This window comes from Poecile atricapillus, chromosome 8 (assembly GCF_030490865.1).
Source record: "Poecile atricapillus isolate bPoeAtr1 chromosome 8, bPoeAtr1.hap1, whole genome shotgun sequence".
NCBI classification, from domain to species: Eukaryota; Metazoa; Chordata; class Aves; order Passeriformes; family Paridae; genus Poecile; species Poecile atricapillus.
The window spans coordinates 23,781,813-23,796,014 of record NC_081256.1 but is presented as its reverse complement, the minus strand read 5'-3'; the positions used below and the strand labels follow the sequence as shown (position 1 = coordinate 23,796,014).

The window sequence follows — 14,202 nt, the reverse complement described above, 5'->3', positions numbered from 1 at the left end:
AGCAGCGCCAAACCATCACTCTTATTTTTACATGCAGCCTGTGAATAGGTGTGGGTGTGTGTTAACATGTTTTGTCAGGAGGAAAAATGTTTCTCTAAAGGCCAGGGATATGTGTTGAACAAAAAAGAATATTAATTTGCTTGGGTGAAAGAGGCAGCGTCTTTAAAGATCTACAGAGGACCCTCTGTTCCTGTGGTTTGCTGTGTGAGACTGTTCTGCAGAGCTTGTGGCTTATGTTATTTGAATTTTTTATTTATGAGGCTGAGGAAATCAGCCTGAAAGACAATTACTATTTTTAATCAATGAAAGCAAGGAGAGAAAAAGATAATCAATGGGCAAGTGCCAGCAGGGCTGTTCTTTTTTCCTCTCCTTGCCTCGGTGGATTGGCAGTGCTTTGGTGCTGTCAGATCAAAGGGTGCTGTGCTTCAGTCAGCTTTACAGCCCTTAGATCTCACCTGCCTCCCCCTGGAATGAGGATTGCCCTGGTGTGGGACACGGTGTCAGCCCAGCTCCATGAGCACAAGGGAGGGCAGTCACTCCAGGGTGGGGACAGCTGCATTTGTTAAAGCTGCTCAGCGAGGTTCGCCTGGTTTTGCTGTCATTTGTGAATTTAAATAGGAAATAGGTTCTCCCATGTTGTTGATGTGCATTCCTTCACTGCTTCCTTGTCTCTAGCTGTCAATTCCTGCAGCATTAACAACGGGGGCTGTGAGCAGGACTGTGTTCAGCTCAGTGAGGACCACTACAAGTGCCAGTGCCAGCCAGGCTACCAGCTGGAGACAGATGCCAAGTCCTGTCAAGGTGAGTCCCGTGCTACCTGCCTGAAGACACACAGTAAATGCAATTTAAAAGACCCCAGGATGGTGTTTTGGGTCACTGTGTTCATTCTTATTTTTCCCTCTGTGCCAAAAGCAGTTTTAATTATTACTTATTAACAGGATTTTAAAAAAGCATGTGTTTGAGGTGTGAAGTTCACTTTGAATCACAGCTTTGAACAAGATTTTGGCCTCGTAGATCCCTGGCTGTTCCCTGCACAATGATGGTGATGGCATAGGTTAGGAACTTAATCGTGATTTAATTCTAGCATTTTATTGCTCATCAAGTTGTATATAGAGTTGGCCTGCATTACATGTTTTGTTCTACAAAAGGTCTTCTCTTTACCTCCTTTTGGCTTATCAAAGTCTGATTCATTCATCCTCCCCTTCAGGTTTCTAAGCACTCTCAAGCAGAACAGCAATGCTACCTTTGGGTTTGATTGTTGCTTTTCTTTTCTTGTATATCTTAACATATTCATCAGTTTTGAAGGCAACCCCCCCACTCCCCAACACGAGCACACACACACACACACCCTTGAACATGCCAGAGAAAGATAGGGCCAAATTTATGGATTTATTGAGCTGAAATTCCTGTCACAAAACCGTTTCCATATGGCTCCTCTTCTGCTCGGAGATTTTACACGCTGTGGATGAAGTGTAAGTAAATCCTGCTGTTCAGATGGCTCCCAGCTCCTGCTGGGTGCACAGAACTCTTCCCCTTCGGTTTGGGCCTCCCCAAATCCTGCTCTCTGTGGGGGCTGCACCTCAGGGAGCACCCACAGCCTGGTGGCCTCTGTCTCTCACGTGGTGGCCGCCTTTTGTCCCTGAGATTATCAGAAAGAGCCAGGAAAGGGGAGCTTTAGGGAGCAGGGGGTGTCAGAGACCTCCCTCCACGGTTCTCCATCCCATTTCCAAACCTCTGCAGGTGTGTCTGGCCAGCTGGCTGTGCACAGCCTGCACAGGACTTTGGGGTGGGCTTTCTGGAGTGGTGGGACAGAGGTTGGGTCAGAGGGGTCTGAGTGTGGTGGTGCCAGGTGGGGTGGGAGCTGTCCTGGAGTGGTCACGGCACAGTTCAGGCTTCCATGGACCACCGATGCTCTGTCCCAGCTGGAACCCCTAAAGGGGGAGCTTTTGCCACCACTGTTCACCCCTTCCCATGGTGGGGCTGAAGAGAGTTTGTCAGCAGCCTGTAATTACAGAACACTGGAGAGGGGAGGGTCAGCCCTGTCTGCAGGTGTGGCATTACCTGGGTGCCTGCTCACCCCTGGGTACTCAGGGTGCTTGAATCCAAGTGCAGCCCTCCCCAGGAGGGCAGCTGTGCTTGGGGGGAAGGAGGATCTGTCTTGTAAGCAGAGCTCAGCTTGCAGAATGAAAACTGAGTAAGATGACTTTCCCCCCATAAATACCTTGGTGAATGAATGCCTGCGAGAGAAAAGTGCTAGGTAAGCCCATGGACAAGATTTTTACAGGAACAAATGCGGGTGAAGTGGTCATGAATGCATTTGGGTTGTCAGTTCAGAGATATTTTAGGTAGAAAAGGTGGGAGGAGGTGAATCTGGCTGGGGTTTTTTTGTCCAGCTTAGCTGCTGGAGTCATGGTTTGGATGGAGAAACCACAGTGCTGGGAGAGTGTTTGCCACAGCAGATGTAGGTGTTGTGCAGGTGTGGATTCATCCCTGGAGACTCCCTGGGAGTTAATCCTGCACCCACAGCCCTGGAAAGCCTTAAACACCCAAGCCTGGCAATTTTGCTGTTTACCACTGGATATTTTCTCCAGTGTGAAGTCATGGTTGCTGTGAACAAGAAAATTAATTTGACAAGGCCCAAAGCTCTTTTCTTTAGGTGCTCCAGAGGTCATGGCAGACAGGACTGGAGATCCTGTTCTTTACAGCCTTGTAGTGAAGGTCTGGAAGGTCTTCCCCATCCCTGGAAATGTCCAAGGGCAAGCTGGATGGGGCTTGGAGCAGCCTGGGATAATAAAAGGAGTCCTGCCCGTGGCAGGGAGTGGAGCTGGATGAGCCTGAAGGTCCCTTCCAACCCAAACCATTCTGGGATTCTGTGTCCTGAGGCACCTGGGAAATGAAATGATGCCAGTAAATTTTTCACCATGGTATTTAACAGCTTGGAGTAGAGCTTTGTAGGATGGAGTCTGTTATCTAGTAAAGTTATTAAATGAACCAGTAAGAGGCAAATGTGTGAAAAAAGAACACTAATGAGTTATTTCTGGCTTTTCCTGAAACCTGTTTCTAACAGGAGCGTACATATCACTGGAAAGCAAGTCAATCACTGATTGCCTTATGTCCTGAAGATCTTTCCTTTACAAACTTACCTCATCCAAGGATTTCCAAGGCTGCTATCTTTATTTGAATTACTATGTTTTGCTAACGTCTACCCTGTAATTTGTTGTTTGCCTGTTGTCATGTCACAGAGCATTACAAGCTTTACTCCGTGCTGTAATCATTCTCAAATTAAAGCTTTAGCTGCTCTGAAAACCTTCATAATATGCAGGTTTAACAGATGCTGTTTGATAGTGATTTCATTTAATTTACCCAAATAGAAAAGGAATCGGCAAATAACTCAATATTTCATATCAGCAAGGAGTGAGTTCTTGCTTGGAGCTAAATCCTTTGTAGACCGCAAATTGTCGAGCTGCAGAGCCAAGTTGTCAGCCTTGGAAGTGTCATGCACGATGAAGTGCTGCTGTTCCTTGGAAACCTATTTGCAACCTATCGTGTCAGAAGTCCAATTTCAGTTCTACATCCCTAACCATGCCTTTTTTTTAAAGTTTTATTTTTTATTTTTTTTTAATACTGTCAAGTCAAACTCAGCCCTGCCGACTGGAACGGTTTGTGTGTCGTGTGTTCTCGAGATGGCAGGAGGTGACATGAGGGAGTTTGAGGGTGTTCTGTGGCAGCTTCCTCCTTTACCAAATGGTGGCACAAAATGACACTTGGCTGCACAGAAAAGTGACAGAAAAAAAGCCCTGTCCCATATTTAAATCCACATGAAGCAGAGGTTTTTCTCTCCTATTCCCTTCTCATGTGCAGCCAGTGGAAGAGCAAAGCAGCCAAGTCCAGAGCAAAACTCCTTCAGCCCCTCCCCAGGGCTCCTCAAACCCTGACTCCAGTGTTGTTGAGCTGATGGTGACTTTCCTCTGGGGCTCTGAGAGAAGATGGCTTACACAGAGCAGGGGCTGGAGACAAGTGAGGAATACTGCTCATCATCATCTCAAATCAGACAGTAATTAGTAAAATGCTGAAACTGAATTAGAGCTGTAAAGAAATAGGTATAGCTTTTAAGAAGTTTTATTCAAAACTAAGCAGAACTCTAGTGGATACATTTTTCAAGGTGTCCTCCAAATTTACCTGTGCAGTGTTATCCACCAGAATTTCGGTGTAATGAGTTCTCTGCAAAGCAAATCCTCAGCCTGGTGCAGAATGTCAGATCTCAGCCCAAGTCAGACCTGTCTGAAAAGTCGTGCTGGGTCTATTTTGGGGTGTTCCAAGTCTCTATGTGGGCAGCAGGTACATGTTCCAGAAATAAACCCATAAAACACAGTGAAAGCTTCGAGATGGAGGCTTCTGCAGGCATTTCATGAAAGTTTCTCTAAGTACTTGCTACTTAGAGCAGCTTATCCTTGAAAAGGTATGTTATTGTTCAAGAGGGGGAAAAAAGCCTTGATGTACAACATGAATGGCATATGTTTATAGACTGAAAGATGTCTTTGGGGGTTCTTCAGTGTTTATTTCCTATCGAGCCTTTTAAATATTCATTGTTTTGTGGTGAACTCCATCATTGCGTGTGTTTATGGATTCACACATACTGGAGTGCTAATTGCTGTTGTTTAGAGAGAACTCTTGAAATCTGTTCAGGTACAGCAAAATAACAATAAAATGCACTTTTTTGTCCTACTTCCAATGTAATACAAGCTCGGTTTCCTGCTGTTTAAAGCCTCGTTGCTGCTCTGTGAAAAATGTTGTCCAGCAACAAAGAACATCCAGAAAACAGCAGCTGTACTCACCAGATGCTGTCACATTTTTTTCCCCAGTCTAATCTCTTAGAGCTACTTCGTTGTTAGTTGTAACAATGGCAGGTAAGACTATTTCCAGGCAAAAAGTGACCTTTCAGTTGACAGTGTGCTCTAATTGGTTTCAGTGATAGACCCCTGCACAAGTGGGAATGGAGGATGCTCACAAATCTGTCAGAACGAGAGAGGAATTGCAAAATGCGGGTGTCATCCAGGGCATTCTCTTTCCGTAGACAAAAAGTCCTGTTTAGGTAAGAAACTCTGGACTCTTTATTGTGAAGAAAGTTATTCATCAGTGCTCTGGCTTACTGAGCTTAGTGAGTGGAAAGGAATATGTTATACAAATACGTGTGTGCATTTTGAAACAGCGTTTCTCTCTGTGATGTTCACATCAGCCCACAGTCTTGAAGGACTTTTTTAGTGGTGAAAATTCCTCTGTGATCTCCTAAGTCGTGCTTTCTAGCAACTGGGTTTGTGAATGCTGTAATGTTATTCTTGCAGGGTCCCTTTAAAATAATGTCCCAGATACAGCTCCTGGAAAATTGGTTCAAGTAAAACTCTGAACCAGGTCACTGAAAACTATTTAGAATTCAAAGGGCTTTTTAGCTGGAGAACTGTTTCCATATTAATGGAGAAACTACTGTGAAGGAAGAAATCATGATGTGTAAGATTTCCAAAGAGGGGAGCTTAAAAAGTTGAATTCTAAAGTCCTGTATTTAGTCTGGGGTTGTCAAAAGGATCTGTAGTGTTTCTGACCCAAAATGTGGGGGAATTAGAGGTCAAAATACCTGCTTTTCTCTTGCAGTGAAACTCTTGGAAGATAGTTTAGTAGCTTTATGAAGTAAAAAGTATTTATGGACTTGATGGTGTGCAGATTTTTAATAGCCAAGTCAGGATTAGGGGGTGTGTGTGAATATAAATATATATATGTATTCAGACACTAATTTTACACTCCTCTTTTGAAAACTTGGCCAAAATCTTGTCGATATTTAAATTATTGTTGCATATAAAGGGTGCTGGGTACCCTTCAAAATATTTACTTCCTACCCTGAGTATTTTACTCAGTTGCCTGTAAGCCCTTCTGTGAGTAGAATGGCAGATCTTAGTGATTCTCTCTTACTGGAATTACTCATGAGTAATTACTGAAAATCAAAACTATTTTCAAGTAATGTACTGATAATGAGTGGATGGAAACAACAGTGGGTTTAGCAGTAGGGTCAGCCTGTTATTCATTTTATCTCAGACACACAATGACAGTTCCGTTGATTTATGGATAAACTGAATCACTGAGTTAACTTGCAGTGTTATATATTGGAACAAATTTTCTCCCCAGCCTCATGGCAACAATCTTTTGAATCATTAAGCAGCGTGTCTTACCATGGATATACAATTATTGGTTTTTGCTCCTAGAAGTTACTCAATGTCTTTTGCAAAATTCAAGCTGTTGTTTGATTCTCTGGAAACCGAGCTGGAAGGAGACAGAGGGCAGCTGAAGTGTCATACTTCAGCTATTAGCTGTAGGACAGGAAGAAACCTGTGCAGGATGGTAGGTGTGGTTCAACTTTCTATTTTTCTATTTAAAAAGAAGAAGAGAAAAGCATATTTACAGCGTTGGCCAGCACAGCGTCCTCACCAACTGACAATTAAGAGAAAAAGGAGAAATAACCCATTTTATTCTAAGCAGCAGCTGCTCCCATGGCTGCTTCAGAGAAGCTGTCATTTGTCCTGAAATTTTCATGAGCCAGTGTGTGGTGTTTGCAGTGCCTGGGGCCTCTCTTTGCAAGGATCCTGATTGCATCCCTCAAGCTCCTTGTGCTCAAGTGCAGGGGCCACGAGCACAGCACTGGGCACAGCACGTGTGGAAGGACAAAACTGTTAGAAAGTGTTTTTCTGGGATAAAAAGCCAAGAGCTGCACATCACACTGCTCCCTGCCACTTTCAAGACACTGACCCGGGATCAGTGCAATAAATAATTTCTATTTTGCCGGAAAGATGTCAGAATGGGAAGGAACAGGAGACAGATCCCTGGTTTGCCATGTGTGATCCCAGTCTTTGTATAGAGGTTCTGTGCAGCTGTATTTACTGTAAATTTTTGTGGGTTTGGGTTTTTTTTAACTAATTACTCCTTAAAATTGCTTTCATGTTCCACTGAGGACAGTGGACACCTTTGGGGGCATTTAACTCCAAAACACAGACCAGCAAGTGTGAAGCTGAGGAGCAGCCTGCTTGACAGAGGGCTGGGGGAAGAGCAGCCTCCCCAGATCATTTGACATTCAGAAAATAATCATCTATTTCCTGATCCTCTAATTTAACTATAATGGCTTGGAGAACATGGTGATAATTTCAGAGTTTTGGAAGTTTCTTCTGAGTTCTTCACACGAGGTCTTCTTTTGCCATTGCTCTTTTTACAGGAATAATAAATAAGTTGCTTTGGCTGATACTGCAAATATAGTGTGTGATACTGTAAATGTTCACACTGAGAAGTTCAAGGTCAGTGGTGCTCAGAAAAAAAGATTGATCTGGAGAATAATGTGAGTATAATGTTCCTGGGTTCATGGGGTGCTGCCCCTTGTAGACAGACCCCACGATAAATCCTTCAGCAGATATTTGGAGATGCAGCCACATCCATGTAGCACAGCGTTATTTTTCATTTCAGTCTCCAGCTGAACGACTTTCTCTCTGCTTGCAGATGTGGATGAGTGTGCAGAGGGCAGAGCCAGGTGTGCCCATCGCTGTGTGAACACCCCGGGCTCCTTCAGCTGTGCCTGCAGCCCCGGCTTCGAGCTGGGCGCAGACGGGCGCCAGTGCTACCGTAAGTGCCCTGCTCCCAGCCTCTCCTCCCTGCTCCCTGCCAGGCCTCTCACTCACTGGGATTAGCATTCCCAGCAGAATAAATGTGTGCAAAAGCTCAAGCTTAATACTGTTTTCTTCCTCTGCTGCTGGGTTCGCAGGGTGACACGTTCCTAAGCCTGTGTTCACAGACCTTAATTACTGCCTTTCAAAGAGCAAATAGCCCTGTTGGTTTATCTTCAGAGTCTGGTGAATTCTGCTGCAGAGCTACCAGAATTCTGCTCTTCTGTGAAATGTATTCATTCCTGCCCTCCTCCTCCTCCTCCTCCTCCTCCTCCTCCTCCTCCTCCTCCTCCTCCTCCCAGCTTTCTTACAGATCTGATGCAAGAGAAAACCAAGATGTGTTCTGCTCATGTCTTTACCTGTCTGGCTTTGCATATGTTTCTCCCGAGATTACTGACACTATTTAAGAGGGTTCCTTTTTTTTAAAAAAAGATAGATTTGGGATGAAAAAATAGTTGAACAACTCAAACTTCCCAAACTAAAGTGAGCCTTGTTGTCTTTCCTCACATGCTTACCTCTTGCCAGCGGGGTTTCTTAATCAACACGGCTTTTCTGGAGAGGGGGACTGACTCCCGGTGCTGTTAGCTGATAGGTGATCCCTGGCCTGCCCTTGAGGGCAAATTTAGATTAATAAAGGAGGTGATGTGGAAGAGTTGGGGTTATTATGGACCTAACATAAGCTCCCTGGAATGCAGACAAAAGCATGACCTGTTTTAGAAAAGAGGTGGGCAAAGATCATTCAATCTAATAATACTGTGCAAGAGCTTTCAGCAGAGCTTCCTTAGGAAAACACGCTGCATGCCAGAGAATGAGTGCTTTATTTAAGAATGTGTGTGTAAAAAATAGTTATTAAGAATGAAATCCAGTTTCAAGGCATTAACATACATTAAAAACAAAACCCAATTATGTGAGAGGCATCCTGGAGAGTTATTTCATAGGTGTTGGGGAACTGTGAGTGGTGCAATGGCAGAGGAAATGTGATTAATATATAGATATGCAATCTTCTGTCATAGGCATAAAAAAGAGGTTTAAACCACTTAGACTTCATTGTGCTTTTCTGATAATATTTTTTTCTGGATGTTCAGCAGATCTCAGGGGATGGTGATTCTCTGTGCCTCATGTACAATATTGCAGAGCAAACAATAAAAATAAAAACATTCTGCATATATTTATGATCAGGATTATCCCAGTGTTTGAGCAATTTACAATCTTTGTTTATTCTTTCATTTCCCCAGTGGCTGGGGAAGAGCTGGTATTTCAGCTTTACTGATGAAGAACTGAGACAAAGTAAATGATGAAGATAGTGTATAAAGTCAGATTCTGCATTTAATCGCTAAGTTTACTAAATCCAAGCTTAACACACTGGACAGGAGACACGATTTCTTCTCCCTGGTGCAAATAATCACACTGTGCATGAGATGTGGATATATTTATTCTCTTAATTTATACCCTCTTCCAGCTGGAATTATATTTCTTGTTGGCAAGCAGGTTGCTCCCTGGGAGCACAAGGAGGGGTAGGACCAGAGCCCAGCAGCACAGATGTGTCAGGGGAAATTCTGTGCCAGATCTGATGGCCACCACTCTGAGCTGGGGTGTTTCTGGAAGGACAAGTGGTTCCTTTAGCAAGGGTGTTTCTCAGTTCCCCTATGTAGTAGTAGGAGAAATTATTTCCTCTCTAAATAGCTTTGTAACAAGACAAGCTGGATAATCCTTCATGAAAAAAAAAAATTACAACTGACCTTATGGTTTCTTTTTATCCTGGAGAAATCATCTGATGAAGTGGCTGGGTGGGAATGAGGTGTCCAGGTGTTCCCTTTTTGATGTGAGGGCTCCCACTGGATGTTCTGAGCACTGTCCAGTGCAGCCACATGAGGAGGGCAGGGACATCTGTCAGGGCAAAGGGGGCTGGCAGTGGCACTGTACCACCCTCAGCCATAGGGGACAGTCTCAGCAGAGCTGCTGTGTCCCCCTGGAAGGGACATCCAAGAACCAAAACCTGGAGATAGTTTTCATTGTGGTTGGGTGTTCATTTCACCAGCAGGACTCTGCTGAGGAACTTTCGATGCCTTTGTGTTTGGGGGCTGTTTCAGAGTCCAGCTCTTTGCCATTCCCATGCAAAACTCAAAGCTGCTCTTTGGGAGGTGTACCAGGCTGGGTGGAGAAGGCTGACCTAGAACAGAGGCTAGACAGAGTTAATAAAGTTGGTATTTATTGAAAGGCCTTAAAGGACACACCTTGGGCAGTACAAGAGCCTGGTCACAAAATGGATGACTGGTCATGAGGTCTCACATTTTTATAAGTTTTGGCCATCTGCATATCAGGGTTAATTGTCCAGTCACTGCTTCAACTTATGAAGTCCCATCCTTCTTGTTTTCTCTCTTCAGCCCACCGTTGTTTCTGCTTTTGGACCTGAAAGTTGTAACAATTGTCCTTGGTGTCAAGCTAAAAAAGAGAGCTCACTGACACTTAATATGAAGCTTAAAACTACACACCTAAGCACCACAGAATATGAGAAATATAAAAGCAAAAACTTAAGACATCATGAGGGGGCACCACCTGGCCTCCTCAGGTGGTTCTGTTCCTCCTTTGGGGCAAGAACTGTGTCCAGACAAAGCATAAACCTGAGGAAACCTGGGGAGGTTCCTGTAGCAGGTGGCTACTGGAGCAGCTTCACATGGCTGAATTTGAGAGCATCCACTGTTCTGACACAAACACCTGGAGCTCAGTGACTCCAAAGCCTGTTCTTCTGGGGAGGGCATGTGAGCTGATTATACTCACTCATGGATACAGCACTCATGGCTGCTGTTTTACAGCATGATCCTCCAGTGCCTCCCCCCTGGGCTTGCTTTTTAACATCCTTTTGATTTATTTCTCTGCAAGGCATCGAGATGGAAATTGTGGACAGCTGCCAGGACGGGAACGGCGGCTGCTCCCACCAGTGCGAGCACACGGCAGCGGGACCGCGCTGCTCCTGCCACCGCGGCCACCGCCTGGGCACGGACGGCAAAACCTGCACAGGTAACCCGTGCTGGGAGCAGGGAGCAGGTGTGGAGGAGCCCTGGGAGCCTGCAGGAGAGCTGTCGCTCAGGGAAAGGCTCCCCATGCCTTCCCTCCTTCTGCAGGCGTTAATTAACGCCATCCTCCGGCGTTGCTCCGGCTTGCCTGGCTCCGGGAGCTCGCTGGGATGGGCACGAGGGGAGGGAGTGGAAATGACACTGGTGCATCACCCCCGTGTCTCACCATGGGCAGCCCGAGCATCACAGCCCTGACTCGGTTTCCCTTCCCAGCTGGTGGCTGGAGCAGCGGCACAAGAGCTCCCGAGTGCTTCCCGCACAAATTGCGCTCGGTGCTGCAGACTCTGCCATGTTCCCATCACATTGGCTCAGGGCTGAGGTGACACCTCTGCCTGTGAGAACTCTCACTTGGGAGGTGAAAGCAACAGAGTTAGATTTGAGCTTGTTTTGAGACAAGAGCTTAAAAACTCATTCATGTTTTGAGCAATTCCACTATGAGATCCTTTTTGTGTGTGTTTGGTTTATGTTTTTGTTTTGTTTATGGCTTTTGCCATGCAAACTGTGTCTCGTTCTGCTTTGGGCTCACTGTCGCTATGCCATTGCAATTTTCAAGAATAGCCAGGAAGAGAGGGGGGACGGAAAAAGGATCAGGCACCACAGAGCAGTGTAGTGAGATATGAGATGATGAGAAGAGGTAGAGAGTGGGAGCATTGATGAGTGTGAGAGGCATTACAGACAAAAGGAGTCTTGCAAGGAAAAAAAGCCAAGTGCAAGAGAGAGGAGGAGCAGGGGAGGAGGGAAGCACTGAGGGCTGCAAGGGCGGGTGATGATGGAGCTTAAAAAGCAAAACAGAAGAAGTTTGGGAGGCAGATTTGGAGCCAGAGCCTCACAGGGGTGGGTGGGTTACACAGTCTTGTCTGTACAGCTGACAGGAGGCAAAGCAGCCTCCTGCCCACATCCCAGCTCAGTGTCCTGCTGCTGGGGATTTCAGAGGGAAGCAGATACTCCAGACACAGCAAGGGAAGGGGGAGAACACAGAGGAAGGCTGAGGACATGAAAAGTGGCTCTTAACAGCAAAAATCTCCTTTTTGTTGGATGCAGATTTTGCATTCCTACACAAAGGGGCTGCTGCTGGAACCCAGAGCGAGGCATCACCTGATGTACTGCAGAGGAGCTCAGCTCGTGACATCTCTGGAAAACACTGCCTTCAAATAACCTGCATTAATCATTTTCACACTGACCTCCTCACCTCCATTGATTAATTACATTTTCTTTCTCCTGTCCCTGTTTCCTCATAAAGTTGGTGCTCCTTCCAAGGTTAATTGAGACACTGACCTTTCCCACCTGCAGCTGCTCAGCCAGGCCACATTCAGAAGCATTCTGCAGACTCAGCACTGACAAGGTGGCCCTTGGATGGCCACTGACCTGCTCAGCAGCCTGACAGCAGCCAGGAGCCTGCAGTGCACAGATAACAGCTCAGCTCTCCTATCTAATCACCACAACACTGGTGTCAATGATACCAATTTCTGAGCGGGCACAGAGCAGGAGGAGGCAACAGGAAATCAGTTATCAAAAACTACAATTGATCCTTCCAGGCTGCTGCTGTCCAGCAAGTGCCTGGCTGGATCAGAGCATTGCTAGTTTGCATTGAATAAGGTTGAATGTAAAGAAGTCTAAACGGTCAAATGTAGGTTACTGTTAAACAGAACACTTTTGAGGGCTGGTGGGTCCTTGCTGTTGTCTCTTCTCATAGAACCACAGAATATTCTGAGTTTGAAGGGGCATGCAGGGATCACTGAGTCCCATTCCTGGCCTTGCACACACCAACAACCCCACCCTGTGCAGACAGGAGTGGTGTCCAAACCCTCCTGGAGCTCTGGCAGCCTCAGGGCTGCCTGGGGAGCCTGGGCAGTGCCAGAACCTTTCTTGATATCCAACCTAAAACTCCCTGGCACAGCTCCAGCCCTTCCCTCAGGTCCTGTCCTTGGTCACCAGTGAGACCAGCTGGTGTTCTCTAAATCCCCTCGTGGCAGCTCAGACTTGTAGAGGAGAGGCCTCTCCCAGGACATGGAGGCTCCTGGCTGCTGTGGGAGAAGGTGGAAGGCAGGTGCTGCCAGGATTCGGGGTTCAGGGGTGTTTGTGTGGTTGAAGGGAGGTGTAAAGCGGTGAGTGCTGCAGCACAACAGCTCTGAGCAGAGCTGTGGCAGCAGCTCAGGGTGTCTCCATGTGCTGCCCTTTCCTTGCAGAGGTGGATGAGTGTGAAACTGGAGAGTCCTGCTGCTCCCAGTTCTGCATCAACTACGCGGGGGGCTACGAGTGCGCCTGCCAGGCGGGGTTCCAGCTCAGCACCGACGGCTGCTCCTGCGACGGTGAGCGCGGACTCAGGGGCTGGGCTGGGCTGCAGGGGACCTTAAAGCACATCTCATTCCACCCCTGCCATGGCAGGGACACCTTCCACTGTCCCAGGCTGCTCCCAGCCCCGTCCAACCTGGCCTGGAACACATCCAGGGATCCAGGAGCAGCCACAGCTTCTCCGGGCAACCGGGGCCTCGCCACCCTCATGGGGAAGAATTCTCTCTTAATATCCAATCTAAACCTTCCCTCTGTTAGCCTAAAGCCATTCCCACTTGTCCTGCATCATTTCATGCCCTTGTCAAAAGTCTTTTAGTACCAGTGGCTTGGTCTAACTAATCACAGCCCAGGGTAGAAGAAATGCTGTCAAAGCCCTTTGCAGGGATTTGTGGGCACTGCCCTAATGAGAGTCACTGACCCTGTGCCAGCTTTGCCGATAAGGTTTTACAAACGTGTAATTTCCACTCTGTGAGGCTGAAATACAGCAATAACCCAGAATCCAACATGGGGAAGTGGGGATTTGGGAGATGTGCCAGCAAAGAGAAACTTTCCCTCCTCTCTCTATGGACACTGTATATTGATGTGTGTTAAACACTCCTTCCACAAAAGAAGAGCCCTCAAAATAACTGAAGGATCAACTGAGCTTAACAGCTTCAAGCATCTGTTTTCACTCGGGACAAAAACATCACTGAAATAATCTGCTCCCTGTTGCCCTGAAATGTTTTCATACCTCCAATACCAGAGAGAAACGGAGAGCCCCAAAACACATAAGAAAAATTGTGTTTTCTTATGTATAGAATAATTTGTCAGACGCAGCTGGGCACAGCATGGGCTCTCCAAGCATAAGTACTTGTTCCTAATCACCATTTATATCTGGATTTTCTAGATGTGGATGAATGTGGTCTGGATAACGGCAACTGTGACCATTTCTGTGTGAACTCCCTGGGGTCCTACGAGTGTGCCTGCAAGGAGGGTTACAGGCTGGGGGATAGCAGATGGGCCTGCGTGGGTGAGTTCCTCTCAAAACTTGAGGGCCATTAAGCACTTCCCACTGATTTAAAATGTGGTTTTGGAAGGGGGATTTTCACGGATCCTGGGATTTTGGGAGCCCAGCTTGAGCCATCTCTGAACGTGGCCAGGGT

The 14,202-nt window shown here is 46.4% G+C and overlaps 1 protein-coding gene across 1 annotated transcript in view; it reads left to right on the top strand.

Annotated features, from left to right (window-relative positions):
* Positions 1–14,202, top strand: part of LOC131581327 (multiple epidermal growth factor-like domains protein 6) — a 157,159-nt gene that overhangs the window by 125,925 nt on the left and 17,032 nt on the right. The window contains exons 5-11 of the mRNA XM_058843435.1: positions 676–801; positions 2,936–2,941; positions 4,976–5,092; positions 7,531–7,653; positions 10,575–10,712; positions 12,955–13,077; positions 13,947–14,069. Coding sequence (XP_058699418.1) covers positions 676–801; positions 2,936–2,941; positions 4,976–5,092; positions 7,531–7,653; positions 10,575–10,712; positions 12,955–13,077; positions 13,947–14,069 — 756 coding nt within the window. The remainder of the gene's footprint in view (positions 1–675; positions 802–2,935; positions 2,942–4,975; positions 5,093–7,530; positions 7,654–10,574; positions 10,713–12,954; positions 13,078–13,946; positions 14,070–14,202) is intronic.